Source organism: Dama dama, chromosome 19 (genome assembly GCF_033118175.1).
Source record: "Dama dama isolate Ldn47 chromosome 19, ASM3311817v1, whole genome shotgun sequence".
In the NCBI taxonomy this organism is placed as follows: Eukaryota; Metazoa; Chordata; class Mammalia; order Artiodactyla; family Cervidae; genus Dama; species Dama dama.
The window spans coordinates 72,176,669-72,204,494 of record NC_083699.1 but is presented as its reverse complement, the minus strand read 5'-3'; the positions used below and the strand labels follow the sequence as shown (position 1 = coordinate 72,204,494).

Sequence of the window (27,826 nt, the reverse complement as noted above, 5' to 3'; positions counted from 1 at the left end):
CTGCCTGGAGAATTCCATGGACAGAGGAGCCTGACAGATTACAGTCCAGGGTGTCCCTAAGAGTCAGACATGACTGAGTGACTAACACTTTCACTTTTCTCAGCCTAATAAAGAACATCATCAACAATAACCAAAATTACTCCACTTAGTAATTACTCCACTAAGAGAAACTAAGAGTGCTTCTAATATTATATTTAATATGAAAACAAAAGGCTGTCTCTAAACTCGGGAATGCAGGAACAGTGTCCCCTCTCACTGCCACTATGGGATATTGGACGGGAGGTTTCACCAGTGCACAAAGGTGAGAAAGGGAAATAAAGGAAATCTAGATCAGAAAGTGAGACTGTCTATTCACAGATGACCTGACTATGTACTTAGAAAATTCTATGAAATCTACCAAAAAAAAAAAAAAAAAAAAAAGCTTCAAGAACTAATGAGTGAATTTAGCAAGGCACAGGATCTATATACAAAAGTAAATTATAAGGCAGGACTTCAGGAATGATGGAGTGAGCACCTCTGTGAATTCACTCCTTCTTACAAGCAATGAAGTAACTGACAAAAGTATCTAAATTAACTTTTTCTGAGCTCTGGAGGTTAACCAAAGGATTACAACAATCTGAAGAATTTATTCAAGAAAAACTACTGTACTTTGGTAAGAATAAACTACTGAAACATGCTGTGACATGAATGAACCTCAAAAACATTATGCCAAATGAAAGAAGCCAGATACAAGTGTCCACGTGTTATATGATTCCATTGTTTGTTTGTTTGCACTGCGAAGCACATGGGATCTAGTTCCCTGACCAGGGATTGAACCTGTTCCCACTGAATTGGGAGCGCAGTCTTAACCACTGGACCACCAGGGAAATCCCTATATGATTCTTTTTATGTGAAACACTCAGAAAAGGCAAGTCCATACAGATGAGTAGACTAGTGGTTTCCTGGGGCTGAGGTGGGAAAGGGTTGACTGTAAATGAGCCTGAGGGCTCTTGTTGGTACGATGAAAAAGTTCTAAAGCGATTTGCGTTGATTATTACACCACTTGGCAACTTTATTGAAAAATCATTGAATTGCACACCTGAATAGGATGAAGTTTGTTATGTAAAATACACCTCAATAAATCTGTTTTTTGTTTAAGCTACGCATAGTCTTTGCAATTATCTCAGTTCAACACCTAGAATTCTGGACCTTCAAAAGAACAGAAGCCTTGGTAAATATGCCACATTCTCAACTGGGTCACTAAAGAAAATTATGTTCTAAAAGTAAGGAAGAAGTGGTGATAATATACCATTCTTCACAAAGGCATAAATTTAGATTTGAATTACATCAGTTCCTGATTAGAAAAAGGTTATCTGTCCCTAAACTAACTTCCCACTAAAATAAAAGTAAACCCTATAAAAAGGAAGATAATATTAAGAAGAACTTCTATAATCTTTCACAAATAATGTCCAGCATTTAATAAAAAATCACCAGGTTAGTCAAGAGACAGGACCATATCGGGGGAAAAAAAACAGATCCACAAGTGCCTCTGGTTTCACAGTTATCATACGTTAACTTTAAATGTGATTAATATCTCATATTATTAATATTGAGATTTTTTTTTCCCATAAAATGGAAGGTGAGATAGCCAACTGAATAAGAGAACTGTAATCTAGAAATTGAAGATAAAATGGGAATTTCAAAAATTAAAAAAATAATGACTAATAGTAAGAACTCAATGGATGGGATTAACAATGATTAGACACAGTGGAAGAGAAGATAAAATCATTGGAAAGTTGAAAATGATCAGTAGGAAATGGTCAAGACTGAAGGATAAATGAGAAATGGAAAATACAGAAAAGAGCGTAAGAGATAAATGAAAATGATGAAAATATCTAATATACGTGAAACTTAAGGCCCAGATGGAGAAAAAAGACAGAATAGGGCAGCGGCAGTATGTGAAGAGATAACAGCCAAGAATTTTCTAAAACTGATAAAAAGGCATATACTACAAGTTCAGACAAGGAATCTACATATGCCAACCAGGATAAATGCAAAGAATAGCACTCCTAGGCATGTCACAGGAAAACAGCTATAAACCAAAGACAGAATATTGTAGAAGCAACCAGAGAAGAAAGGCACATTATCTTCAAAGGAACCACAGAAAGACAGACTTCCCACAAATCTGGAAGCCTAAAGTCGATGCCTGTCTTCTCTGTCATTTAGCTGAGAGGAAATTCTGCCTAGGAAACAGACTTCAAAACTGAAGGCTAAATAAAACGTCGTAGAGACAAGTGAAAACTGAAAAGATGTATTACCACCAGGCGTACACTAAACTAAATATTAAGAGAATGATGATGGGCAGTGTCTGAAGTGTCCCCTGTGGAACTTGGCAGTGACTCTCCCCAGTCAGGCCTTGCAGGGTGGGCTGAGAGGAAGGTCTGTTTTCTATTCTATGTCCTGTTGCACCTTTTGAATTTTGCACAATGAACACGCATTATCTGCTCCAAAATAAATAAATAATGTTATAAACATTCAGGGTCAAACACTAGTCAAAATTTTTTAATTACTAAAATTTAAAAGGCCATGGAAATTAAACACAACTGATAAGGACACTCCTGCACCTGGAACATGTGGTTAGCACTCCAACATAAGCACACCCATCATGAGTGTCTTTCATCTTCACTCACATGGTAAGACCTTTGAGAACAGAGGCTGTAACTTTCTAAAGATATAAGCCCCTGAAATGGTCAGCACTTGCCTGGGGAGAGAGCATGACAGAGCCAAACGGGATGGAGGCAGCAATGGGAGAAGGCCTTAGTTGTGGTGGGAGCATAGGCTCATCACAGTCACAGAACCTCTGCACCTCTTCCCACACCTCCATTCTTGAGTCATAGTAGTCCTGTGTCTTGCTTTGACCACTGAAAGTCAAGACCCTGGCCAACAGACAACCCTGCAGGACTTCTAAGTGATCCCATCCTGGATCCAAAGGTGGTGGTGCCGGTGGTAGTGAAGATCATGATGGTGATAAGGGTGGGGGTGTGGTCGTCACGGAAGGGGTGACAGTGGGGGGGTGATGGTGGTCACAGTGGTGGTATGACCCCTCTGGACCTCCTAAGTCATCTTAAAAAGACTAAACTTTGTTTCACACGGTTTTTGTATAATTTTTTCAGTCCCAGTTCTTTGAAAATCTGCAATGCCTTTGGAATTACTTATTCTTTCGAGAATACCATGAAACTTGTGGGTCCTCTTTCCTGGAAGACGTGCATGGGACAGTTTTGCTCAGACTTTGGGGGTCTGGCGACTTGGCCCCTGAGGCAGACCCGCAGTGGGAAGCCCTGTGGTGTGGCTGCCTGGCCATCCCACACCCCAGCCGCCCAGGCCAGCCCTGGCATCCCAGAGTGGCCTTCCCGAACCAGCAGAAGTTGAGTTGCATGACGTTCTGGGCCCTTTCTGTTCAGGACAGCACGGCTGGTCAGGAGGAGGCATAAATATTTTGAGGCATTTTGTAAACTAATTTCATATAGTTTATAAGTACCCAGAGGTGGCAGAGGGAGAAAACCACCACTGCTGGGGAGATTAGACGTTCAAGACCTAGAACTTTCTTCTCCCACCTACCCTCCCTGTGAGCACCAGTCTCTTGACTTCGAGGCTCTCACAACACAGGATCCATTAGTCAGACGTGTGAAGGGAGCGCTCAGGATGCTATCATCAGCCTGGCTTCACTTCCTAAGACATGACCAGACATGCAGGAGAAGACCCCTCAGGAGCGTCACGTGGCTGGGTCAAGCTCACCGGGCACTCACAGGCCCTTTCCTCTCACCCGCCAGCACAAGTCCCCTGACCTTCCTGCCACCCTGTGCCCTGGCCCCTCACGGGCCCCTCACCAGGGCTCACCGCTGTTCTGGCTCCCACCAGAAAGGTGGACGGTGGCCCATGCTGAGCTGTCACAGGGCCCCGGGGTTGTCATGAATACAAGCGCCCCACTGCCCAACCCCGCTAAGATGGTCCAGACCAGTGAGTGGCTTTGGCTTAAAATCATGAAAGCTGAGGCTCTCCCACTGGCATGGGATCCGAACTGACACATTGACTCTCGGCCTCGCTGCTAATGGCAGGTCTTGTTTCTGCGTGTTTCCCTGGAGAGCGGGAGTTAGCTCTGTCAGCCCTGAGAGCAAGCAAAGGAAAATGTGAGTCCTCACTCATCTTCTGAATGCATTTCTGGGCTGTGAAAGTCCCAGCAGCCACCCAGAACGGTCCCACAACAGGCCCTGAACATGAGAAAGCCACAGAGGGCTTGTCCATACGGAAACACTTAAGGCCTCCCTGGGCCTGAGAACGTGTGGGCAGAGGAGGAAATGGCCAGCAGGGCCCATATCCAAGCACCGCTCCTTCCCCCACTGCAAGCACACACGCATCCCCTGGAGTCACTGGTCCCAGGCCTCGGCATGTCTGCGCTGCCAAGGCCTGGGACTAGGCTGTCCACTCCCTTCATGCAGCTTGTCTCCACACCCCTCCCCGCAGATTTGAGCGGCCCTGGCACCTGGCTTCCTCCTGGAAACTCTCGGGGCTGAGAGCCCCCAGCCTCTGACCGAGCCAGGCCCCTCATGGATGCGGCCCAGACCAGGCGGCCATCCCAGTGCAGACAGCTGCCCAAGGCCAAGGGCTGACCTGAGTGCCCCCACACCCTTCTGCACCTCAGAATCCTGAGGGAACAGTGGCGTGGGAGCAAGGGGACAGCATGACCTGAGCTCCACCCCCACTGTCAGCCTGCAAATGGACTGACAGGAGGGGAGCAAACATTTCCCAGCTGCAATTCTAGGACGTCAGGACAGCCCCCTCCGGCCCCCTCCCACGTCCTGGCTCTGACAAGGGGAGGCTCCTTGGGCTCAAGGATCATAGAGGCTGAATAAAGCCACAGCAGGAGGTCCTTCCAGGGACACATGGGGTGTCTGGTTTCACTGCTGTGGTCTGAGATCTGTCCCACACTTCGCAGACCACTCCCCACCTCCACAGCCAAGGTGGGCTGGACGCAGCGGGCAACCCTGAGGGTCTCAGTCCCGTGAATCTCCACAGAATCGCCAGGCCCTGCAATGCCTGCACTTCTGAGGTTCAGGGATTCACTGACTCAGCAGCCGTTCTCCATGCTGAAGCCGGGCACAGCCCTGCAGGCAGAGGGCTCAGGAGACCACCCTCACCTCCAAAGCTGAGGTTCTCTTTCCAGGAAGGTCATGTCCACTCTCAGACCTGTTTCCTTGGCAGCGAGGGCAGGAGGGCATGGACAGCAGGTGTCAGAAGCTGCACACTGGCGGGGAGCTCCCCCTCGAGAAATAGGAAGCCGTCGAGTGACTGACGATGTCATGACTGCCTGGACAGGCAAACAGAGCAGAAAGCACAGCCGGCCTTGAGCTGATGGCTCCCTCCACGGAGGAAGCGGGGGACGCAGTGTCCCAGGAGGCTGCAAGTGCCCAGCACCCCTGACGACGGACGCCCCAGGGCAGAGAGCTGCAAGGCCAGGCTGCTCCTCATGCTCGGGAGTCAGGAAGCATTTCTCTAAAGGTGAGTATCGTCCACACACACACAACCTCGCTCCAGAGCCCAGGGCCTGCCCACAGCCCAAGGGGCACCTGCCCACTGACACCTCCAGTACCACAGGTCCAAGTGCAGGGCCAACGGCCCAGGCCTGCTACACAGACATTCCTGCTCCCTGACGCCCTCAATTTCTGCTTTATTGACTATGCCAAAGCCTTTGACTGTGTGGATCACAATAAACTGTGGAAAATTCTTCAAGACGTGGAAATACCAGACCACCTGACCTGCCTCTTGAGAAACCTGTATGCAGGTCAGGAAGCAACAGTTAGAACTGGACATGGAACAATGGACTGGTTCCAAATAGGAAAAGAAGTACATCAAAGCTGTATATTGTCAACCTGCTTATTTAACTTATATACAGAGTACATCATGCGAAATGCTGGGCTGGAGGAAGCACAAGCTGGAATCAAGATTGCCGGGAGAAATATCAATAACCTCAGATATGCAGATGACACCACCCTTATGGCAGAAAGTGAAGAAGAACTAAAGAGCCTCTTGATGAAAGTGAAAGAGGAGAGTGAAAAAGTTGGCTTAAAGCTCAACATTCAGAAAACTAAGATCATGGCATCTGGTCCCATCACTTCATGGCAAATAGATGGGGAAACAGTGGAAACCGTGGCTGACTTTATGTTCTGGGGCTCCAAAATCACTGCAGATGGTGATTGCAGCCATGAAATTAAAAGACGCTTACTCCTTGGAAGGAAAGTTATGACCAAACCAGACAGCATATTATAAAGCAGAGACATTACTTTGTCAACAAAGGTCCATCTAGTCAAGGCTATGGTTTTTCCAGTAGTCATGTATGGATGTGAGAGTTGGACTATAAAGAAGGTTGAATGCCAATGAATTGATGCTTTTGAACTGTGATGTTGGAGAAGACTCTTGAGAGTCCCTTGGACTGCAAGGAGATCCAACCAGTCCATCCTAAAGGAGATCAGTCCTGGGTGTTCATTGGAAGGACTGATGCTGAAGCTGAAACTCCAATACTTTGGCCACTAGATGCGAAGAGCTGACTCATTTGAAAAGACCCTGATGCTGGGAAAGATTGAGGGCAGGGGGAGAAGGGAACAACAGAGGATGAGATGGTTGGATGGCATTACCAACTCTACGGACATGGGTTTGGGTGGACTCCGGGAGTTGGTGATGGACAGGGAGGCCTGGTGTGCTGTGGTTCATGGGGTCGCAAAGAGTCAGACACGACTGAGCGACTGAACTGAACTGACGCCCTCAAAGCTGCCCTCTGTCTGAGTCACCCAACACACGGGGTCGAGTGGTACGCCTAACAGTGGAAGGTGCTGCCTCCAGAACCCAAGAGGCCTGCCAGGCCTGTGCTTCTGCCTCGGGAGGGGACACAAGGCACAGTAACTTGTCCTTCACGTTGGGGACATCTGAGCACACCCTGGCCAACAGCCCCTACAACCGGCATGAAGAGCAGCTCCCTGTATTTCACAGGGCTCCTCTCGCACCTCTAGGGTGTCTTAAGGCCCTGCCCACTAGCCTCCTGGCCCATCCTGACCAGTGTGAGATGACCTCAGTGTGAGGGGCCTGTCTTGTCCTGGGGGGATGTCCAGCATTAGGACAGAGGAGAGAGTTGGCACCGCCCTGAGGCCAAACCATAAATGAGCACTGTTGTGCCCCCACATGACTGCAAACTGTTTCTGAGCCTCTTTTGGTAATTGGGATGGAAAAGAACGTGATCACTGGCCAACGGCCTCACTAACCCATGACAAGGGTGTTGCACCTGGCACAGCCTGGGGCCTGTCTGTTCCTCCCTCCACCTTCTACCAGGATGGCTTCAGCGCTTCCTTTCTGCTCACCAGGGGCCAGCACTTTCTCCAGGCCTCTGTGAGTCATCTCAGAATTGAGTCTGTCCTGTGACCTGAAGACTGCTGGGAGATTAAATGCTGCGTTCCAAGACGGGACCTCTGAGTCCAGCTTTCCTGCTTCTCTAATCTTCTGTCCTGGCTTCTGGGCAGTGTATGTGTGCTAAGTTGCTTCAGTCATGTCCAACTCTTCGCGACTCTATGGACTATGGCCCACCAGGCTCCACTGTCCAAGGAATTCTCCAGGCAAGAATACTGGAATGGGTTGCCATTTCCTTCCCCCGACCCAGAGATTGACCCATGTCTCTTGCATCTCCTGCATTAGCAGGCAAGTTCTTTCACCATTAGTGTCACCTGGGAAGCCCTTCTGGGTCAAGGACCCGCAAATCCAGCCCAGGACTACAGTCAGCACCTACAGGCTCCCTCACCAGTCCTCTGACATGTGGCCTCTTTCCTTCCAACCAGGCCTGCACGTCCCCATCCAGGTTCAGCGTCTCGGCATCACTCGGCCAGGGCCTGACAGTCACAGACCAGGAATGGCCAAGCAGACACCTTCCGCTGCCTGGCCCGCTTCAAGGGTGCTGGTGAGGCGCCCTGTCCCCGAGCCAGGGACCTCGCCCCCAGTCCCACTTGCATCCCTCCTCCAGGAGGAGCACTGGTCCTGGGGAGTGGCAACTCCCACCACAGCCCTACCAGGGACCCCTTCTCACTATGCTCAGGCAGGGACATCACAGAGGCCCCAGGGCCCAGTCCCAAGAGCAGCTCTGGGGTTCTCACAGGGTAACGGTCGGCCAGTCCCCTAGGCCCTCCTCTCCACCTAGAGAGCCTGAGACTCCCGCTATCCTGGCCACTCTTGCCGCTCCAGGCCGGCCCTTCACCTCTGGGTGGCGGGGCAATGATCCATGGGTCCACAGAGCTGCGTGTCCCTGAGGGAGGAACGAGACCCCAGCCCGCCGGTTCTGAGCAAGGGGGACTTGGGAACAGGACGCCTGGCGGGAGGACTCTGCAGCCTCCCAGGGCCATTCCTCCGAGGGCCGAGTGAGTGGTGAGTAAGGCGCCCCAAGCCCGGTAGTAGACACTCCAGGTCGCCAGGAAATGGGGGAGAGGGCAGCAAGCAGGGAGGTGGGCAGGTGTCCAGTCGGAGCAGCATCCCAAGAACAGGGAGGGGTCCTGACTTAGCAGGGATCGCAGAGGGGCCTCTCTTCCGCACCCCTGTCCCCTTGGGTCGCCTCCCGGCCCCGCCCTGCCGCCATCCGCGTGGCCGCAGCGCCGCCCGGTGGCCGCCGTCGGGCCGCGGAGGGGCGGGGGGGCGGGGCGCGGGGCGGGGAGGGGGCGGGGTCTGGCGGCGGCCCTTCCCGCCGCCCCTCCCTCTGCCCACTCGGCGCCGTCTCGCGCGGTCAGGACCCGGAGCCTCTTCGCTCGGGACGAGTCCGACGAGGGCGCCCGAAGCGCGGTCAGGTAAGGCCCCCGACAGCGCAGTGCCGCGCGGCGCGGGGACGCGGGGAGTTGGGTCTTGCCCGGGGGTCCGCTCCCGCCGCAGTGCTCCCACTTGCACCGCCGGCCTCGCTTGAAGCTCCCGGGCCCTCTCCTGGGGCGCCTCGCGCGGGGACCCGTCCGGCTGCCCCCGTCTCTCCTAGGCAGAGCCGGGTTCCCTTTCGGGAAGCCGTGCTGGGGCTCCGGACGCCTGCCATCCGTGCCCGGTCCCCCATCTGCAGCCAGACCCCTGGCCGTTCCTGGGAGGTTCGGTCTTGTGTCTCGTGCCTGGGGACATCTCCAGAGTTTGAGGAGCCCAACTCACTTCCATGGGATGACACCCCGCCCAAGACGAAACTGGGCACGGGGTGTCCAGGGGTGCTGACACCCCTCCTCGGCTCAGCTGAGAGGGAGCGGTTGTCCCTACTCCCCAGAAAGACTCGCCCCTAGAATGAGCTCCGAGGGACCAGCTTCCCTGCAGTGGGCCTCAGGGGAGGAGGGGTCCCTGACATTCCAATGGAGAGCAGGGGAAGGGGAGTCACAGTCACACCCCACCTACCCAGGAGTCAGCAGGAGCCCAGCCTACCCCGTTCCTCTGAGGCTGGAGGTGTCCACTGGGCATCTGCCCCCAACCCGAGAGTCTGCTGAGGGAGACCAAGGGGAGCGTGGGGGGAGGGGGGTGGTGACTATGCTGGGCGGCTCCCCTGATGGGCCGGCCCCACACCCGCCCCAGATCCTCCGGATCCTCCCCAGCAGAGCCTGGGACAGGGCCCGGCACCCACTGGGGTGGTGGGGGGAAGTCTGCCGCTGGGAGTACCTGCTGATACCAGTAAGGATGATCAAAAACAGCAGGATGCCACCCCTGTGTGCCTGCCATCCTGCCCAGGGCCCCCAACCATCCTCCCCTGCACCTAGGGAGGAAGCTGACAGCTTCCACACCCCTAGGCCACCCAGCTGTCCCCAAGGAAAGGCTCTTCAGCTGCAGACACTCTAAAAGAAGGAGGCTTAAGGTCCACAAATTTCCATGGGTTTCAGTTCAGTTCAGTTCAGTCGCTCAGTCGTGTCCGACTCTGCAACCCCATGAATCGCAGCACGCCAGCCTCCTTGTCCATCACCAACTCCTGGAGTTTACTCAAACTCATGCCCATCGAGTCAGTGATGCCATCCAGCCATCTTATCCTCTGTCGTCCCCTTCTCCTCCTGCCCCTGATCCCTCCCAGCATCAGGGTCTTTTCCAATGACTTCCCTGGGTTTAGTTTCCAGTAAAGGAGCTCTAGCCTGGAGGCCCTCTTACAGCAGGGTTTATTCCCTCCCTGCCTCTGTCTGCCTCACCAGGGCCAGGAGGCCTGATGGGTATTTGGGGCTCCCAGGAGGGAGGGAAGTGGTCTGCCTCCTCCTGTCACTTGGCGGCAGGAGGTGGGGTGGGGAGAGGACCTGTGCCCCTGGGGCATAGGTGACTGGAGGGGCTAGATACAAGGGGCAGAGATGTGTCCATTCGGCCAGACATGGGTCTCAGTGGACCTCTGAAATACTCTGGCCACTGCAAAGCTGCCACCCTGGGCTGATGAAAGTGACCTGGGGGTAGGGCTGTGAAGACCACAGCAGGTTGGGGGCAGTTGTTAGGCCCGTCCGAGGTGGAAGCCACAGGCAAGGCAACATATAGGAGACCAGGCTCCAGCCGCTGGGTCACCTGGTCAGGCAGGGCACATCCACACCCAGTGGACTCTGCATCGCCAGCCAGCACAGGTGGCTCTGTTGTGCAGTGGACCCGCCTGAGGTCCCTCAGGTCAGTCGAGCTCCCTGGAATGGGCCAGTGCCTGGGAGAAGGAGCAGGACCCAGGGGTCTTCCCAGGCCTCAGCAGAGGGTGTAGGCCGAGCCTGCCCTCCTCTCCATCACCATTTTCTCATCTGTAGGACAGGGTCTCCAGGTACAGAGAGGAGGGAGACCGTGTTTGCTGCCATGAATGCTTTATGATACCTGGAAAACTTGGCTCTCATGATTATTTTAAGAAAAACCCAAATAGTTTGATTCTTTTATTTTAAACCCCACCCCATGTTCCACTGGATTGGTCCCTCCTGTGACTCCTTTCAAACATTTGTGCAGAGCTGGTGTGGGGCACATCTGCAGAGAAGCAGGGCTCATGGGATTCTGCTCACTGAACAGGACCTGGAAGCCAGCCCCTACCCTGAGCATGCGTTGGGGTTGGGCCAGATCACAAAGGAACAGTGCAGTTGATGTAAATGGAATTGTTTTCTTAATTTACCTTTTGTGCTGTTCATTGTTGGTGTATAGAAATGCAAATTATTTCTGTGTGTTGACTTTGTATCCTGCTACTTAGATTAATTCATTTATTAACAGTTTCTTTCTGTGGACTCTTCAGGATTTTGTACATGGAAGATCATATCACCTATGAACAGAGATAATTTTACTTCTACCTTTTATTCCTCTTCCTTGCCTAATTGTTCTGGCTAGGACTTCCAATACTATGTTGAATAGAAGTGGTAAAAATGGCATCTTGTTTTGTTCTGACCTTAGAAAAACTTCTAGTCTCTCACAATTGAGTTTAATATTTGCTGTGGGATTTTCATAAATGACTTTTATTATGCTGAGATAGTTTCCATCTAGTCCTACTTTGTTGAGTTTTTGAATCATGAAAAGATATTGAATTTGATCAAAAGATTTTTCTGCATCAATTGAGATGATCATGTGGGTTTTTCCTTCATTCTGTTAATGTGGTGTGTTACGTTAATTGATTTTCGTATGTTGAACCATCTTTGCATTCGGGGAATAAATCCCACTTGATCATGATGTTTAACCCTTTTTTTATCCTGTTGAATTCTGTTTCCTAATATTTTGTTGAGGATTTTAGTCTGTAGTTTTCTTTTCTTGTAGTGTCTATCTGGTTTTGGTATCAGGGGTAATATTGTTCAGTTGCTAAGTCGTGTCCAACTCTTTGTAACCCCTTGGACTGCAGCACACCAGGCTTCCTTGTCCTTCACTGTCTCCCAGAGTTTGCTCAAATTCATATTCTATGAGTCAATGATGCCATCTGTAATGCTGACTTCATAGAATGAGTTTGGAGGTATTCCCTCTTCTTCAATTTTTTTGGAAAAGTTTGAGAAATATTAATATTAATTCCACTTTAAATGCTTCATAGGATGCAATAAAGCTGTCGGGTCCAGGGCTTTTCTTTGTCAGATTTTCAGTTACTGATTCAAACTCCTTACTAATAATACTCAGATTTTTCTTCATGATTTTCTCTTTGTAGGTTTTGTGTTTCTAGGAATTTGTCCATTTCATGTCAGTTATCTAATTTGTTGATGTGCAACTGATTATAATACTCTCTTATAATTCTCCTTATTTCTGTAGAATAAGTAGTAATTTCCCATTTTCATTTATGATTTTAGTGATTTGAGTATTCTCTTTTTTTCTTAGTCCATCTAGCTAAAGGTTTGTCAGTGTTGTTGAACTTTTTGAAGAATCAACTTTTGGTTTCATTGATTTTTTTCCTATTGTTTTTTTATTATCCATTTCATTTATCTCTGCTCTAATGTTTATTATTTCACTCCTTCTGCTAGATGTATGTTTAGTTTGTTTTTTTTTCTAGTTCCTTAAATTGTAAAGTTAGGTTATTGATTTGAGATCTTTCTTGTTTTATGTAAACATTTATAGCTATAAATTCTCTCCTTCATACTGCTTTTACTGTGTTTCATGTATTTAGTATGTCTTATTTTCATTTTTATCAGTCTGTGAGTATTTTCTAATTTTCCTTGTGATTATCTTTAATCTTTTGGTTGTTTAAGAGTGCATTGTTTAATCCCCACAATTTGTGAATTTTCTAGTTTTCCTTCTGTTATTGACTTCTAAAGTCATCCCATTGTGATCAGAGAAGATACTTTTCATGATATTTTCTTTTTAAATCTATTGAGGTTTCCATTATTGTTATACTTTTCCCTATCATTGCAAGCCTTACCCTCTCTGGTTGACTTGACTACCAGGGGATTTAAAAGACTGGCACCTCCCCCACCCTTTTTTTTTTTTCTCTTTTTCTCTTTTTTGGAAGTCAGACATTGAAGACTATAACATTGGAAAGCAATTGTATATACAGGGGAAATTAGACAGGCACTGCACATATCTAAGGAAAGTACAGGCTCAGGAAGGATATAAGAAGACCTTACCTTTACTCCTTGGGGCTTCCCAAGTCCCAAGTGGTCAAGAACCTGCCTGCCAATGCAGGAGACATAAGAGATACAGGTTCAACCCCTGAGTCAGGAAGATCCCCCAGAGAAGGAAATGGCAACCCACTCTAGTATTCTTGCCTGGAGAGTTCCATGAGCAGAGTAGCCTGGCGAGCTACAGTCCATGGGGTCACAAAGAGTCGGGCACAACTGAAGTGACTTAGCATATACACACGCACCTTTACTGTTCAGGCTGATCCTTGGCACAGAGACAGCCTACAACATAAATAAAACAAAAACAATAAAAAAAATAGCAAACCCTAGGGAAGGAGAAGAATCTGATTTCCAGAGTTACCATATTAGATTCAAATGTCCAGTTTTTAACAAAAATCAAAAGGCAAGTAAATGAACAGAAAAATATGGCCCATTCAATGAAAAAAATATAAACCAACCAAAACCATCCCTGAGAAAGACCTGATGGTGGATCTACTGGACAAAGACTTTAACACAACTATCTTAAAGATGCTTAAGGAGCTAAAGGAAGATGTGAAGAAAGTAAAAAAAATAATGTATTAATAAAATAGAAATATCAATAAATAGAAAACCTGGTAGAATCAAAAAAGATTTAATAGAGCTGAAGAGCACAATGATTTTATTAGAGGGCTTCAAATGCCAATTTGAGCAAAGAAAGGATCATTGAAGTTGAAGATAAGACAATGGAAATTATGAGTCTGAGGAGCAGAAAGAAAAAAAGATTAGAGAAAAGTGAACAGAACCTAAAGGACCTGCATACAGTTTTGGGAGTCCCAGAAGGAACAGAGAGAGAAAGGGACAGATGAAACATGTGAAGAAACTTCTCAAATTTGATGAATGACATGAATATAAACATCTAAGACAAATAAGGTGAACTTAAAGAGACTCACACGTTACACATTATAATCAAACTGTCAAAAGACAAAAACAAAGAGAAAAAATTTATATCAGCAAGAAAGAAGTGGCTCGCGATATCCAAAGGAACTTCAATAACATTATCAGAAGATGTCTCATCAGAAACTCTGGAAACCAGAGGCAGTGGGTTAATATATTCAAAATGCTAAAAGAAAAAAATGTCACCCAAAAATTCTATATCCAGCAAAACTGTCCCCTAAAGTTGAGGGCAAACTTAAAAATTTTCCCAGATAAACAAAACCTGAAGGAGTTCATTACTAGATCTGCCCTATAAGAAATGCTCAAGAGAGTCCTGCAGGTGAAATGAAAGGACAATAGACAATGACTTGAAGTCATATGAAGATATAAAGAACTCAGTAAAGGTAAATACATGAGCAATTTTATAAAGCTATTATTATAACAATGGCATATAACTCACTTATTTTCTACATGATTTGAGAGACTAATACATTTTCTAAAAAAACAGTAACTAATCTAATGTATACCCAGGATTGGGATTGCTGGGTCATATGGTAGCTCTATCTTTAGTTTTTTAGAGAAGCCTCCATACTGTTTTTCACAGTGGATGCACCAACTGATTCCACAGTGGAATCCACCAATTCCCTTCAAAAGTGCATGAGGGTTTCCTTTTCTTCACATCCTCATCAACAGTTGTTATTTGTATTCTCTCTGATGATAACCATTCTGACATGTGTGAGGTGATATCTTATTGTGATTTTGATTAGCAATTCCCTGATGATTAGCAGTATTGAGCATCTTTTCCTGTACCTGTTGGCCATCTACCTTTCCTCTTTGGAAAAATATCTATTCAGTTTTCCTGCCCATTTTTTAATTGGGTTGTTTGTGTTTTTGATGTTGAGTTGTATGAGCTGTTTATATATGTTGGATAGTAACGCCTTATTTGGAGAAGGAAATGGCAACCCACTCCAGTATTCTTGCCTGGGAAATCCCATGGACAGAGGATCCTGGCAGGCTACTGTTCATGGGGTCGCAAAGAGTTGGACACAACTGAGTGACTAACACACATGCACAACCCATTATTGGTCATATCATTTGCAAATATCTTTTCTCATTCAGCAGGTTGTCTTTTCATTTTGTCAATGGTTTCCTCTGCTGTGAAAAAGCTTTTAAGTGTAATTAGATTTCATTTGTTTAATTCTGGTTTTATTTCCTTTGTTTTTGGAGACAGAGCAAAAAAATAATAATAATACTGCTGTGATTTATGTCAAAGAGTGTTCTGTGTTTCCTTTGGGAGTTTTATGGTATCCAGTCTTACGTTTAGATCTTCAATCCATTTTGAGTTTATTTTTGTATATAGTGTTAGAGAATGTTCTAATTTCCTCTTTTACATTTAGCTGTCCAGTTTTCCCAGCACCAGTCATTGAAGAGACTGTCTCTTCTTCATTGTATATTCTTGCCTCCTTTGTCATAGATTAATGACCATAAGTGCATGGTTTGTGCACTGGGATCTCTGTTCTTTCCTGTTGATCTATGTGTCTGTTTTTGTGCCAGTACTATACTGTTTTGATTACCGTAGCTTTGTGGTATAGTCTGAAATCAGCTACATGATTCCTCCCCCTCTGTTCTTCTTGAAGCTTGTATTATTGTAACTTTAATTTGTAGCTCCACGTTTTGTTTTCTACATAATTTAAGGGACCAATGCATTAAAAATAATATTTGCTTGTGTTTTTGGAGCAGTTTTTTGTGTGTATGTTGTTGAACTTAAACTGGCTTCCCAGGTGGCACAGTGGTAAAGATTCTGCCTGATGATGCAGGAGACACAAGAGACACAAGTTCTATCCCTAGGTGGGGAAGATCCCCTGGAGTAGGAAATGGCAACCCACTCCAGTATTCTTGCCTGGAAAATTCCATGGATGGAGCAACCTGGGGGGCTACCAGTTTATGGGGTCATAAAGAGTCGGACATGACTGGGCAGGCAGCACAAAGTTAAACTGGCATAAATTCCAATTATATTGTTATAATTTTATAATGTTAAGTTAATCCCATGGTAACCATAAAGTACCTAAAAACATAAAAAGAAATGAGGAAGGGATGTAAATGTTTTACTACAACAATCAGCTACACAGAAAGGAAGATAGTAATGCAGAAAATGAGGAACAAAAAGCTATAAGGTACATAGAAAACAAATAGCAAAACTACAGAAGTAAGTCTCTCCTTATCAATAGCTACTTGAATTGTAAATGGATTATACCGTCCAAGCAAAAGACAGATACTGGCTGAATGGACTTTAAAAAACACCATCCAGCTAAATACTGTCTACAAAAGATTCACTTTAGATCCAAAGACACAAATAGGTTTGAAAGTGAAAGGATGGAAAATGCTATTCCATGCAAATAGGAACCAAAGAAGAGCAGGGGTAGCTATACCAACACCAGGTAAAGTGAACTTTAAATCAAAAAGAGTTATAAGAGACAAAGAAGGGCAATATGTATTAATAAAAAGTTTAAGACAACAGAAAACAACGTATTATAGTTGTAAACATATACACAATAACAGGCCATCAAAATTTTTAAACCTTAAAAATATTAAATCTTGATCATGCACTGGGGAGATGGTTGCCTGGCTCTTGGTGTTTCCACTCTGCCCATGTTGCTTAGTTGTAATAAAGGTGGTATGTGAGAGCCCAGTTTTCAAGACTGTGGACTCAAAACCATGCTGCCTGGATTTGGAGCTCAGCTACTAGCTGAGCACCTTGGACAAGTTACCTGTCTTGGTCTCAGTTTCCTCATCTATGAAATGGAAGTTATATTAACACTAATATCCAAGGGCTGTTGTGAAGATTAAAAGAAAATCTGCAGTGTACCATCTGGTGCAGAGTACTTATAGATATTTCATGCCACTTAATCTTTTCTATTTTCTTCAAAGACTTTTTAGTCCATGCTCTACACACAGTTATTTGCTCCTCCTGGATTTTATTTGGGTGCCCTGCATGAGGTAGGATTACTTACAGTCATATTGTGAGCCCTTTTCCCAGCCTTCTTTCACTGCTCTGAAAAATAGCCATCTCATCTTTTCAGTTCTCATATGGTTTTATGCCACTGCTGTGTGGTCTTATGGCCATTTCCTGCACCAAAACAACAAATACTTCATTACTGTGATTGTATTCCATTATTGCACTTGATAGCATAAATTTTATCAACCTTCATTTTTTATTTTTTTCACCTACTCTTATTTATTCCTTCAGATGAACCTAGGATTTATTTTGTCAACAAATAATGGCAAAAAAAGAAAATTTATTGGAAATTTTAGTTAAAATTATATTCAGTTATAGATTTGATTAGAAATAACTGATATTCTTAAGTATTGTGTCTCTCATCTAAAAACAAGGTTTTTCTCTCCAACTGTGTTCTTTGGAAATTTTTTGAGTTTTTTCCACAAGTCATGCACATCCTTAGGTTCTTGTTAAGTTTATTCCTTGGATTTATTTTGGTTTTCTTGCTAGTGTAAATAGTATTTTTTCCATTACCTTTTCTAATTGGTCATTCCTGATAGAAGAAAACCTGTAGATTTTTGTGTATTTTTCTTATAACTGCCTCAGTGAAACCCCTTTCTCTCTCCCCTAAACTTTGTTCAGTTTATCTTACTGAGTTTTCTCGGTAGATAGTACCATCTTTAATAAGGAGTTCCCATCTCATCCTTTACAAGATTTATACTTGTTTCTTTTTACTGTCTTATTGCATTGGCTTCTGACACAACAGTGAGTGACAGAGTGAGATCCACACTCTTTGTCTTTTTTATTGTTTGTACTCTACTGGTCATTCTTCAGGTGCAGGAGTTTTAAACCCAGAGTCAGTTCCATAGATGGGTCCACTGAAGTAATAAGGAATATGATTTCTGTGTATGAGTAATCTGTGTATTTGTGTCAGGTAAAATTGTCCACTTTCTTAAAGGAGTCTGTGACCCATGAAGACAAAAACATCTATTTTAGTTTTGTGTAAAGTTTGATTGTGTTGTTCAGTTGCTAACTTGTGTCTGACTCTTTGTGACCCACTGGAATGTGACACACCAGGCTTCTCTGTCCTTTACTGTCTCTTGGAGCTTGCTCAAACTCATGTCCATTGAGTCAGTGATGCCATTTAACCATCTCATCCTGTGTTGCCTGCTTCTCCTCCTGCCTTCAGTCTTTCCCAGCATCAGGTCTTTTCCAGTGAGTCATCTCTTTGCATCAGGTGGCCAAAGTATTGGAGCTTCAGCATCAGTCCTTCCAGTGAATATTCAGGGTTGATTTCCTTTAGGATTGCCTGGTTTGATCTCCTTGCAGTCCTAGGGACTGTCAAGAATCTTCTCCAGCACCACAGTTCAAAAGCATCAATTCTGGAGAAGGAAATGGCAACCCACTCCAGTATTCTTGCCTGGAAAATCCCATGGACAAAGGAGTCTGGTGGGCTACAGTCCATGGGGGTCACAAAAAGTCAGACAGGACTGACTGAGTGTGTGTGTGCATGTGCACGCATGCACGCACACACACACACACACACACACACACAACTTCTGGACATTAGCCAATCTGACCTCCAGGAAACTAAGAGGCTAAGGTTGAAACTTGCAAGGCAACCCTCTAAGTGAACTCTGAACTTCACTAGCTAGCTCCTCTGTGAAGGCAGAGTGCCGTGAAATAGACATTGTAAGAGAGAACTGTGCTGTTATTCTTGTCTGAGGTCATACTCCAAATCCTCTTTCATAAGAAAGACCCGATTTTGATGAACTTCCTAAACGTGATCGTGTTGAGTTCATTGATGTTAGTGTCCTCTTTGTTGTGATCAGTAGACTGATTTGAGAATTGTGTCATCACTGTGTAATAAGACCGGACACCACTGTTTGCCATCTTTTCCTCTTGTTATCGTGTTTGTGGGGGCTGGGGGAGAGGGAATCCATTCCAGATTCATGAATAAATGATTTTTAAAATTCTGCCCTGAAAAAAAAAAAGCATCAATTCTTTGGCATTCAGCCTTCTTTATGGTCCATCTCTCACATCTGTACATGACTACTAGAGAAACCACACCTTTGACTAGATGGACCTTTGTCAGCAAAGTGATGTCTCTACTTTTTAATACATTGTTTAGGTTTGTCATAACTTTTCTTGATTTGAAATTCATATCCTTTATAGTGTTAATCCAACTCCTAAATCTCTTATGAGGTTTGCCTTGTCTGGTTTTTTAATCATAAATGGATGTTTGGTGGCTTTAATAGAGCAGTGACATACATACCTTATTTTAATGTACTTCACATTATTGCACCTTGCAGATATTTTGGTTTTTACAAATCAGTAGCTTGTGGCAACCCTGCATTAAGCAAGTTTATCAGAGCCATTTCTTCAACTGTATTTGCTCACTTTGTGTCTCTGTCACATTTGGGGAGTTCTTGAAATATTTCAGACTTTTTGTTATTACCTTGTTATGATGATCTGTGATCAGCAGTCTTTGATATTACTAATACAACTCTCTGAAGGCTCAGGTGATGATTAGCATTTTTTAGCAATAAAATATTTTTAATTAAGCTATGTATATTGTTAAGACATACACCATTTCACACAATAGACTACATTATAGTGTGAACATAACTTTTCTATGCACTAGAAAACCAAAAAAAATCCCTGAACTCCCTTTATTATATTTGCTCTATTATGGTGGTTTGGAACCAAATCCACAATACCTCTCTATTGTTTGCAGAAACTCCTTGCAGAATATTTTTTAGGGATGGTGTGTAGGTGGCATAGTTCTGAGCCCATTTACATCTGAGGTCCTTATCCATTTTTTACGCTATTTGTTTTAATTGAAGTATAGTTGATTCACAGTAAGCTGCACAGCAAAGTGATTCAGCTATACATGTATATACTTTCTTTTTCATATTCTTTTTCATTATGAGTTATTGGAGGATATTGAATATACTTCCTTGTGCTATATAGCAGGCCCTTGTTTTTTTAACCTTTCTAAATGTAATAGTTTGCGTATACTTACCCCAGACTCCCAGTCCATCCTCTCTCTCCCTTGGCAACCACAGGTCTGTTCTCTATGTCTGTAAGTCTGTTTCTATTTGGTAGATAAGTTCATTTATGCCATATTTTAGATTTCACAACTAAGTAATATCATATGGTATTTGTCTTTCTCTGTCTGACCTACTTCACTTAGTTTGATTATCTCTAGCTACATTCATGTTGCTGCCAATGACATTATGTTGTCCTTTTTTTGGCTGAGTAGCATTCCATTGTGTGTGTTAAATATGCACCACGTCTTTATCCATTCATCTGTCAATGGACATTTGGGTTGTTTCCGTGTCCTGGCTGTTGTAAATAGTGCTGCTATGTACACATGGGTGCATGCATCTTTTTGAATTAGAGTTTTGTCTGGATATATGCCCAGAATTGGCATTGCTGGATCATATGGAAATCCTATTTTTAGTTTTCTGAGATGTTTATTCTTATATATGAAAGATAAGGTGGCTGGGGAGACATCTCTTGGGTCATTTTATTTCCCTGTCAAAATTCTGAATTATTGTCTCATCTTCAGTCTACAATGTTGTAGAAGAAGAGTCTGATTCCTTTATTAGTGATTTATTGCTGTATAATAAAGTATTCAAAACAGTGATTTAGAACAATGTGCTAAGTCACTTCAGTCATGTCTGATTCTTTGCAACCCTATGGACTGTAGTCCGCCAGGCTCTTCTGTCCATGGGCTTCTCCAGGCAAGAATACTGGAGTGGGTTGCCATGCTCTCCTCCAGGGGAATCTTTCCGACCCAGGAATCTAACGCACATCTCTTATGTCTCCTGCTTTGGCAGGTAGGCTCTTTACCACTAGTGCCACCTGAGCATTTACTGTCTCATAATTTATTCAGGTTAGGAGCTCAAGGAAGGCGTTGCTGGGTGGTTCCAGCTCAGGGTCCCTTGCAAGGTGCAGGCAGGATATTGGCTCTGCCACAGTTATCTGAAGTCTTGGCTGAGGTGGAGGGTCTGCCTCCAAGACAGCTCACTCACCGCTGTCAGCTGGAGGCCTCATCGCCTCCCCTCGTGAGCTGCTGCAAAGGCTGTTGGCACATCTTCGTGTCATGACAGCCAGCCTCCTCCTTAGCAAGTAGTTCAAGAGAGGACCAGGCAGAAGCCACCATGGCTTTTATGTCCCACGCGTGGAAGTCACACAACACACTCCAGGTTATTCTGTTGGTCACAGTGGTCAGTGATAATTCGGAGCTGAGAGGACTCCAAGGGGGATAGCTTGGAGGTTGCCTCCCATAGGCCGAAGTGATTCTTCCCTTTGGGTATTTCTGTATTTTATATTTGTTGCTTTTGTGTTTTCCCACTGGGTAGATACTTTTAGAAGTTTTCGTTATATTTGAGAATAATATTTTCTACCAGTACACTTTATTATGTGGGCCTCTTTTTAATTATGTGTGTTAGCACATGGTGTGTGTGGTGTATGATGTGTGAGTGTGTGATATGTGTGTGTGGTGTGTGTGGTTTATGTGGTGTGGAGTGTGTTGTGATATGTATAATGTGTGTGTGTATGTATGTGTGTGGTATGATGGATGTGTGTGTGTGATATGGAGTGTGTATGTGGTGTGTATACTGTGTGTGTGTGGTGTGTGAATGATGTGTGGTGTATGATGTGTGTGTTTGTGGAATGTGTGTGGTGTGTGTGTGTGATATGTATAATATATGTGTGATGTGTGTATGATGTGTGTGTGTGAAATGTCTATGTATGTGGTGTATGTGGTGTGGAGTGTGTGTGTGATGTGTATAATATGTGTGTGGTATGTGGATAATGTGTGTGTGTGAGATGTCTGTGTATGTGGTGTGTGTGGCCATCAGCAGTGGTTGGAGGCTTCAGGGTTCTTCAGAGCCCCTGGCCTGCACCTCACCCCACCTTCTCAGTCAACACAATCAAGTGTTGCCCCCAGTCCTCTGTAAACTAGATTCCTCTGGGTGGGGAGTTCCCTTCCTCTGGACACTTATCTCTCTCTGGGCACATCCATCACCTCCTGCAGGAAGCCCTCCTGGATTTCCTGATGCTCCCATGGGGCTTGCTTTAATCTCTACAGCCAGGCTGTGCAGGGCAATGAGGAACCGTGAATGTCCCACTCAGAATGGAGCCCTAAGCCTGCAGTCTCTGCTCCCGCTCTGTGTTTGTGGCCCCCACCCAGGCAAGGGAGCAAGGTGCACCCTGAGCTGAGGTGCTTCCTGACCTCCGTGTGTCCCCCCAGCATCATCTGGGGAGGGGGGCCGGGGGCCGGTTATGTGAGGGTGGGGCACGGTCTGCAGTGCCACTCTTCCCTTTTGCAGGATGTCGAGGCGCAAGGGTGCTGCCAAGATGCTTTGCAGCCCCTGCTCCGCCCTCCTGCTCTGGGGGCTCCTGGGGGCCGTCCATGCTCAGCAGCAGGAGGTCATCAGCCCCGGCACCTCGGACAGGAATAGCTGCCCAGGTACAACCGGTGTGGGCGTCGTGGGGCGGGGCTGAGTGGGGCCGGGATGGGGCGGGGCCTAGGGTGGGGGCGGGGCCGAGTGGGGCAGGGGTGGGTGGGGCCTAGGGTGAGGGGCGGGGCCTAGGGTGGAGGGGCAGGGCCGGACCGAGGGTGGGGCGGGTTGCAGGGAGACCCGGCAGGCAGACCCCAGGACCACCGGCTCAGACCCCGAGGTGACACCTGTGCGTCCCCAGAGAAGGCCGACTGCCCGATCCACGTGTACTTCGTGCTGGACACATCAGAGAGCATCACCATGCAGTCCCCCACCGACAGCCTGCTCTACCACATGCAGCAGTTCGTGCTGCAGTTCATCAGTCAACTGCAGGATGAGCTCTACCTGGACCAGGTGGCCCTGAGCTGGCGCTACGGCGGCCTGCACTTCTCCGATCTGGTAGAGGTGTTCAGCCCGCCGGGTAGCGACCGGGCCTCCTTCACCAAGAGCCTACAGAGCATCAGCTCCTTTCGCCGGGGCACCTTCACCGACTGCATGCTGGGCAACATGACCCAGGAGGTCCGGCGGCACGTGGGCAAGGGCGTGGTCAACTTTGCGGTAGTCATCACCGACGGTCACGTGACCGGCAGCCCGTGCGGGGGCATCAAGCTGCAGGCGGAGCGGGCCCGCGAGGAGGGCATCCGGCTGTTCGCAGTGCCGCCCAACCTGAAGCTGAATGAGCAGGGCCTGCGGGACATCGCCAACACACCACACGAACTCTACCGGAACAACTACGCGACAATGCGGCCGGACTCCACTGAGATTGACCAGGACACCATCAACCGCATCATCAAGGTCATGGTGAGTGGCAGGCTGGGGCAGGGCAGCAGGAGGCAGTACAGGGCTCTGGGTCTGTCTACCCACTGTGAGTGAGGTAACTGAAGGGTGTGGGGCGGGGGTGGGGAGGGGTCTGATGTGGGGAGGGATGTGATGTCTGCTCTGATGTCCTGGGTCCCTGCCCAGATGCGGAGCCAGTGCCACCTCCAGTTCCCCACTCACAAGGGTTTCTCTCTGTCTTTTCTGCAGAAACATGAAGCCTATGGAGAGGTGAGAGTGTCTCCATCCCAGCCCGGGGGGCTGCCTGGGCCTCTGACTCAGAAGAGATGACCACCCCCCTTCCCACACCGCACTCCCAGGAGCTGGGACAATGAGAAGGGCTGAGGGAGCACAACCCCTCTGCTCCCTGTGGAGCCTGAGACTGGAGTCTGATTGAGGGGCTCGTGGCCAAAACCATGCTGTCTAAGCCCAGGAGATCAGCATCAGGGTCACCTGCAATCCCTATGGATGAGGCTCGAGGTTGAAGGTTGCCCCCGGGCTGACAGGCTCTGTCCACCTAAATCAGGCCAGGAGGAGAAGGCAGGTGGCCAGCTGTGTGCCCAGTGTGGGACCCTCGTCCCTGTGCTTCCCCCGCACCATCTCACAGCCCTGGCTCCTACAAGCCTGCCCTTTCCCAGGACAGCTGCTCAAAACACAGAGATTTAACACGCAAGAACAGCAGAGACTGGCCAGCAGCAACTTAATCCTTCCTATTGCCAGTCATTGCTTAACCCAGCCTTGGTTTCCCAAACTTGATTAGAGCACTCATGTGGATCCCCGAACCTGCCCCTGGTGGGCACAGAGGCCTCCTGGACACCTCTCAAGTCTGTTCCATCACACAGCCCCGTTCTCAGGATGGCCCAGCATCCAGGGGGGCCCAGGCTACGCCGCTCCCTCCCTCCCTCCCTCCTGGCACTTGTGACCCTGGCCTCACACACCGCCCCTTGCTTCCCATTTCAGTGCTACAAGGTCAGCTGTCTGGAGATCCCTGGGCCCCCTGGCCCCAAGGGCTACCGCGGACAGAAGGTAAGATGCCCAGACCACCGGTGGGGTCGATGTCACAGGAAAGCCCCTGACCTCTCCCCAGCTCCATATCTTAAGGCCACTGCACTTTGGATGGACTCACCACTTCTCACCCTGGAGGATCTAAAATTCAGTTTTTATCAACTTCTTTTCCTATGGCATTTCCAGAAAAGTAGGAATACTTATAAATTAAGATTTGCCCATAAAATACTCCTCTAAAGTAAACAAGCATGCCCATGTACATAAAGAAGCATGAGCTACATTATTGTTAGTAACATGATGAAAATTCATACAGGGCACCCCTGCTTGTCATTTATTAAATAAGTGGTTTTTAAGAGGTCAGGTTGGCCCTGCATCTTCATAACAGCAGAGGTGTATAAAATGAAATTCCTCCAAAATTACTACCAGAGTATAAGAAACGCCAGTGATTCATGTCAGAAAGCGGCTTCTTTCCAAGTTCAAGGGTGAGGTATCCAGGTACTTGTCTGCCAGGCTGCTGGTCACATGTTCCTGCTGCCTCCCTGGTTACTCCAGTCCTAGATCCAGGGATGAATTTGCCACCAGAGGCAGCTTTGGCCACCCATGGCAGGGCTGTGACTCTGGTCCTTGGTGGGGAGGGGGCATCTCTGGAAGCTGCTGCAGGGATCACTGTGGTTAGTGTGGGGGCAGAAGGAACCCCAAAACAGGACACAGCTGTTCAGAAGCCTCTGCCCACCCACTGGTTCCTGTCTGTTGGTCTCCCACTTCCTGGATCCCCAAGACCTTCTGCTCCTTACTCCTCCCTCCTCTGACCACCTCTCACTTCTGCCCATCTTTGCCCTGAAACTGGAAGCATCTTAATAAGTAGATGCACTTACTTAATACAGTCCCACATTGTACAGTTAAACCTTGAATTCTGAGGAGCCAGCCTGTCTTGAGGTGTTATTTAGCTGCCCCCACAGGATCTAGAGGACATTGCGGCATGAGATATGGGGCAGGAGCAGCCAGGTGCAGAATTGGAGTCCTGTAGATCTGTGTGGGCACCCCACCCCAGGGCCGCTCCAGCCCCACCACAGGGCGGCTTCTCAGAGAGCTGACTGTCAGAGCCCAAGGGAACAGGTCAGATAGGGCTGTTCTGACAGGGACCAGGACTCTAGGGGTCCTGAGGTGGCACTGTAATTGTCACCTGGCCACCCAACCCCAGGATCACAGTCTTGCCACCTCCCAGGAGCTCCCCCAGCTCAATGCCTCCCTTAATTCCTTTCTCTGTCATCTGCTTTCAGGGCGCCAAAGGCAACATGGGTGAGCCCGGAGAGCCTGGACAGAAGGGGCGACAGGTGAGTGCCCTCCCCACCCCGACCCGTCTGGAGGCCCCTGTCCCCGCAGCTGGGGTTGCATCCACCATCCTCTGTTCTTCCACAGGGAGATCCAGGCATCGAAGGCCCCATTGGATTCCCTGGACCCAAGGTAAGTTGCTGCTGACCCTGCCTGGGGGGCAGGGACATGGGGACAAGCCAAGGGCTTCCTGCCTCCAGGAGGGGCCAGCCACGGGGTCAGGCTATGCCTGGCACAGCCCATCATCCCCGCCCCTGCCCCACAGAAGTGAAGCGTCTCGGTATTTCCAGCGTAGCATCATCCCTGGGGGCACCTCTCCACCAGAGCCTGCCAACACCACCCCCTTCTCCTCCCTGGATCTGGTGGGTGGGTCCCAGCGCCCCGCCCGCCCGTGGTAATGCTTCTTTTCTTTCCTTTTGACCTCAGGGTGTTCCTGGTTTCAAAGGCGAGAAGGTGAGATTCCACTCTGGGCATCTGACCTCACCCAGCCTGACCCCCTCAGCTGCATCCTTCAGCGAGCCCAGGGTCCTTGCTGGGGCACGAGACCCCGCATCATGCCGGTAGTGACCTCTGGGGCCTCTCTGGCCTCGTGTTTGGTCTGAGGCCTGGAGGCAGTGGTGTCTGTGATGCGGAAGATTAGCACTAACTGGCCTCTTTCCTCCTACACAGGGCGAGTTTGGAGCCGACGGGCGGAAGGTGAGTAGAGTGGCGGGCAAGGGCAGGGTGCCCACCTTCCCATTACTCGGAAGGAAGGAAGGAAGTCCAGGGAGCTAACTGGGTCCCTCCTCCCCTCTCCTCCAGGGTGCCCCTGGCCTGGCGGGCAAGAACGGGACAGATGGGCAGAAGGTGAGTACACCGTTCCTGGGCGGGGCAGCAGTGCCCATGGAACGAGCATGATCCCTTTAAGACTCTCAGGTCCTTCAGGGGGTGGGCTCTGGGCCCATCCGCCCACTGCCCACACCTTTGGCTTGGGCAGCCCCTGGTCGTGCCTCCTCAGTGGACACAGGACTGACGGGGACCCTGCATAAGGGGCGTGGACATTTGCTGCAGAAAAGCAGGTACTGGCCAGGCAGGAGTCTCCCAGCCTGGCCTGTGGACCTCATGTCTGGCCTGGCTGGGGGTTCACAGACCTGCACAGGTGCACACACACAAGTGTCGCGGGAGACCATGCATGCACACACACATGCACACACGTGGAGGAGACACCATAGACCCCCACGCTCCCAGCCACACCCCAGGGATGCCCTCCCACCTTCGCAGAAGTGCCACCCTGACGGCCATTTACACAGATGTCCTACAAGGGGTGCCCAGTGTGCCCAGACCTGGCACCTCTGACCCCTGTCATCAGGGCTCGTGTCCCCAGATCCGGCCCTGACACGTCTTCTGTTCCTCTCTTCTCCTTCAGGGCAAGCTGGGGCGCATCGGACCTCCTGGCTGCAAGGGAGACACCGGGGATCGGGTGAGTGCAGCCTGGTGGCTCTGGGAGATGCTGGGCACCAGGCGGGGGTCAGTCCACCAGCTGTAGCGGGAAGGCAGGTGGCAGAGCCCATAGCTGGGCTCCTCCCCAGCCACCTGTCCTGGACCCCCTCCAGGGTTCAGCGGGGTTGGGGTCACTACGTGACAAGTGACCCTGGAGCTCCTGAGTCAAATGGAGGGGAGCTGCTCTAGAGTCCCAGGGCATGCCCCCCCAGATTGGCAGCTTGTCCGATCGGCCCACCCAGGCCCAAGGGGTCCTGGCATCCAGTCCAGAGATGGCGTGCTGGTCACCCTCCCCCTGATCAGCTGGCCCTGAGCTCACAGGGAAAACTCAAGCACAGCCCTGGGCAGGAGCCCAACATAACCCCCTCTCTTCTCTCAGGGCCCCGATGGCTACGTGGGGGAAGCCGGCAGCCCTGGGGAGCGAGGAGACCAAGGCTCGAAGGTAGACGGCCTGGCCACGGGGCGGGCGGGCCAGAGCAGACTGGGCCACCACCCTCCCAGGGCCTTCTCCCTGCCCACAGCACCCGGCCTAGACGCCCAGCAAGAGGCGCTGTCCCTGCAAACCAGGCCGGGGGCCATGGGGTGCCCACACATGGGGGTCGTAGAGCTACACATGGGGGACATGGGGTGGTCACACATGGGGGCCGTGGGGTGGCCACACATGGGGGTCATATGGTGGCCACACATGTGGGCCGTGGGGTGCCCACATATGGGGGCTGTGGGGTGCCCACATAGGG

The 27,826-nt window shown here is 48.5% G+C and overlaps 1 protein-coding gene across 2 annotated transcripts in view; it reads left to right on the top strand.

Annotated features, from left to right (window-relative positions):
- Window positions 1–8,729: 8,729 nt before the first annotated feature.
- The window catches only part of COL6A2 (collagen type VI alpha 2 chain), a 31,020-nt gene continuing 11,923 nt past the window's right edge, over window positions 8,730–27,826 (top strand). For both annotated transcript variants that reach the window (XM_061167400.1, XM_061167401.1), the window contains exons 1-12: window positions 8,730–8,849; window positions 22,287–22,426; window positions 22,660–23,258; window positions 23,484–23,504; window positions 24,234–24,299; window positions 25,559–25,612; window positions 25,698–25,742; window positions 26,037–26,063; window positions 26,280–26,306; window positions 26,412–26,456; window positions 27,016–27,069; window positions 27,469–27,531. In XM_061167400.1, coding sequence (XP_061023383.1) covers window positions 22,288–22,426; window positions 22,660–23,258; window positions 23,484–23,504; window positions 24,234–24,299; window positions 25,559–25,612; window positions 25,698–25,742; window positions 26,037–26,063; window positions 26,280–26,306; window positions 26,412–26,456; window positions 27,016–27,069; window positions 27,469–27,531 — 1,140 coding nt within the window. In that variant the 5' untranslated portion in view covers window positions 8,730–8,849; window position 22,287. The remainder of the gene's footprint in view (window positions 8,850–22,286; window positions 22,427–22,659; window positions 23,259–23,483; window positions 23,505–24,233; window positions 24,300–25,558; window positions 25,613–25,697; window positions 25,743–26,036; window positions 26,064–26,279; window positions 26,307–26,411; window positions 26,457–27,015; window positions 27,070–27,468; window positions 27,532–27,826) is intronic.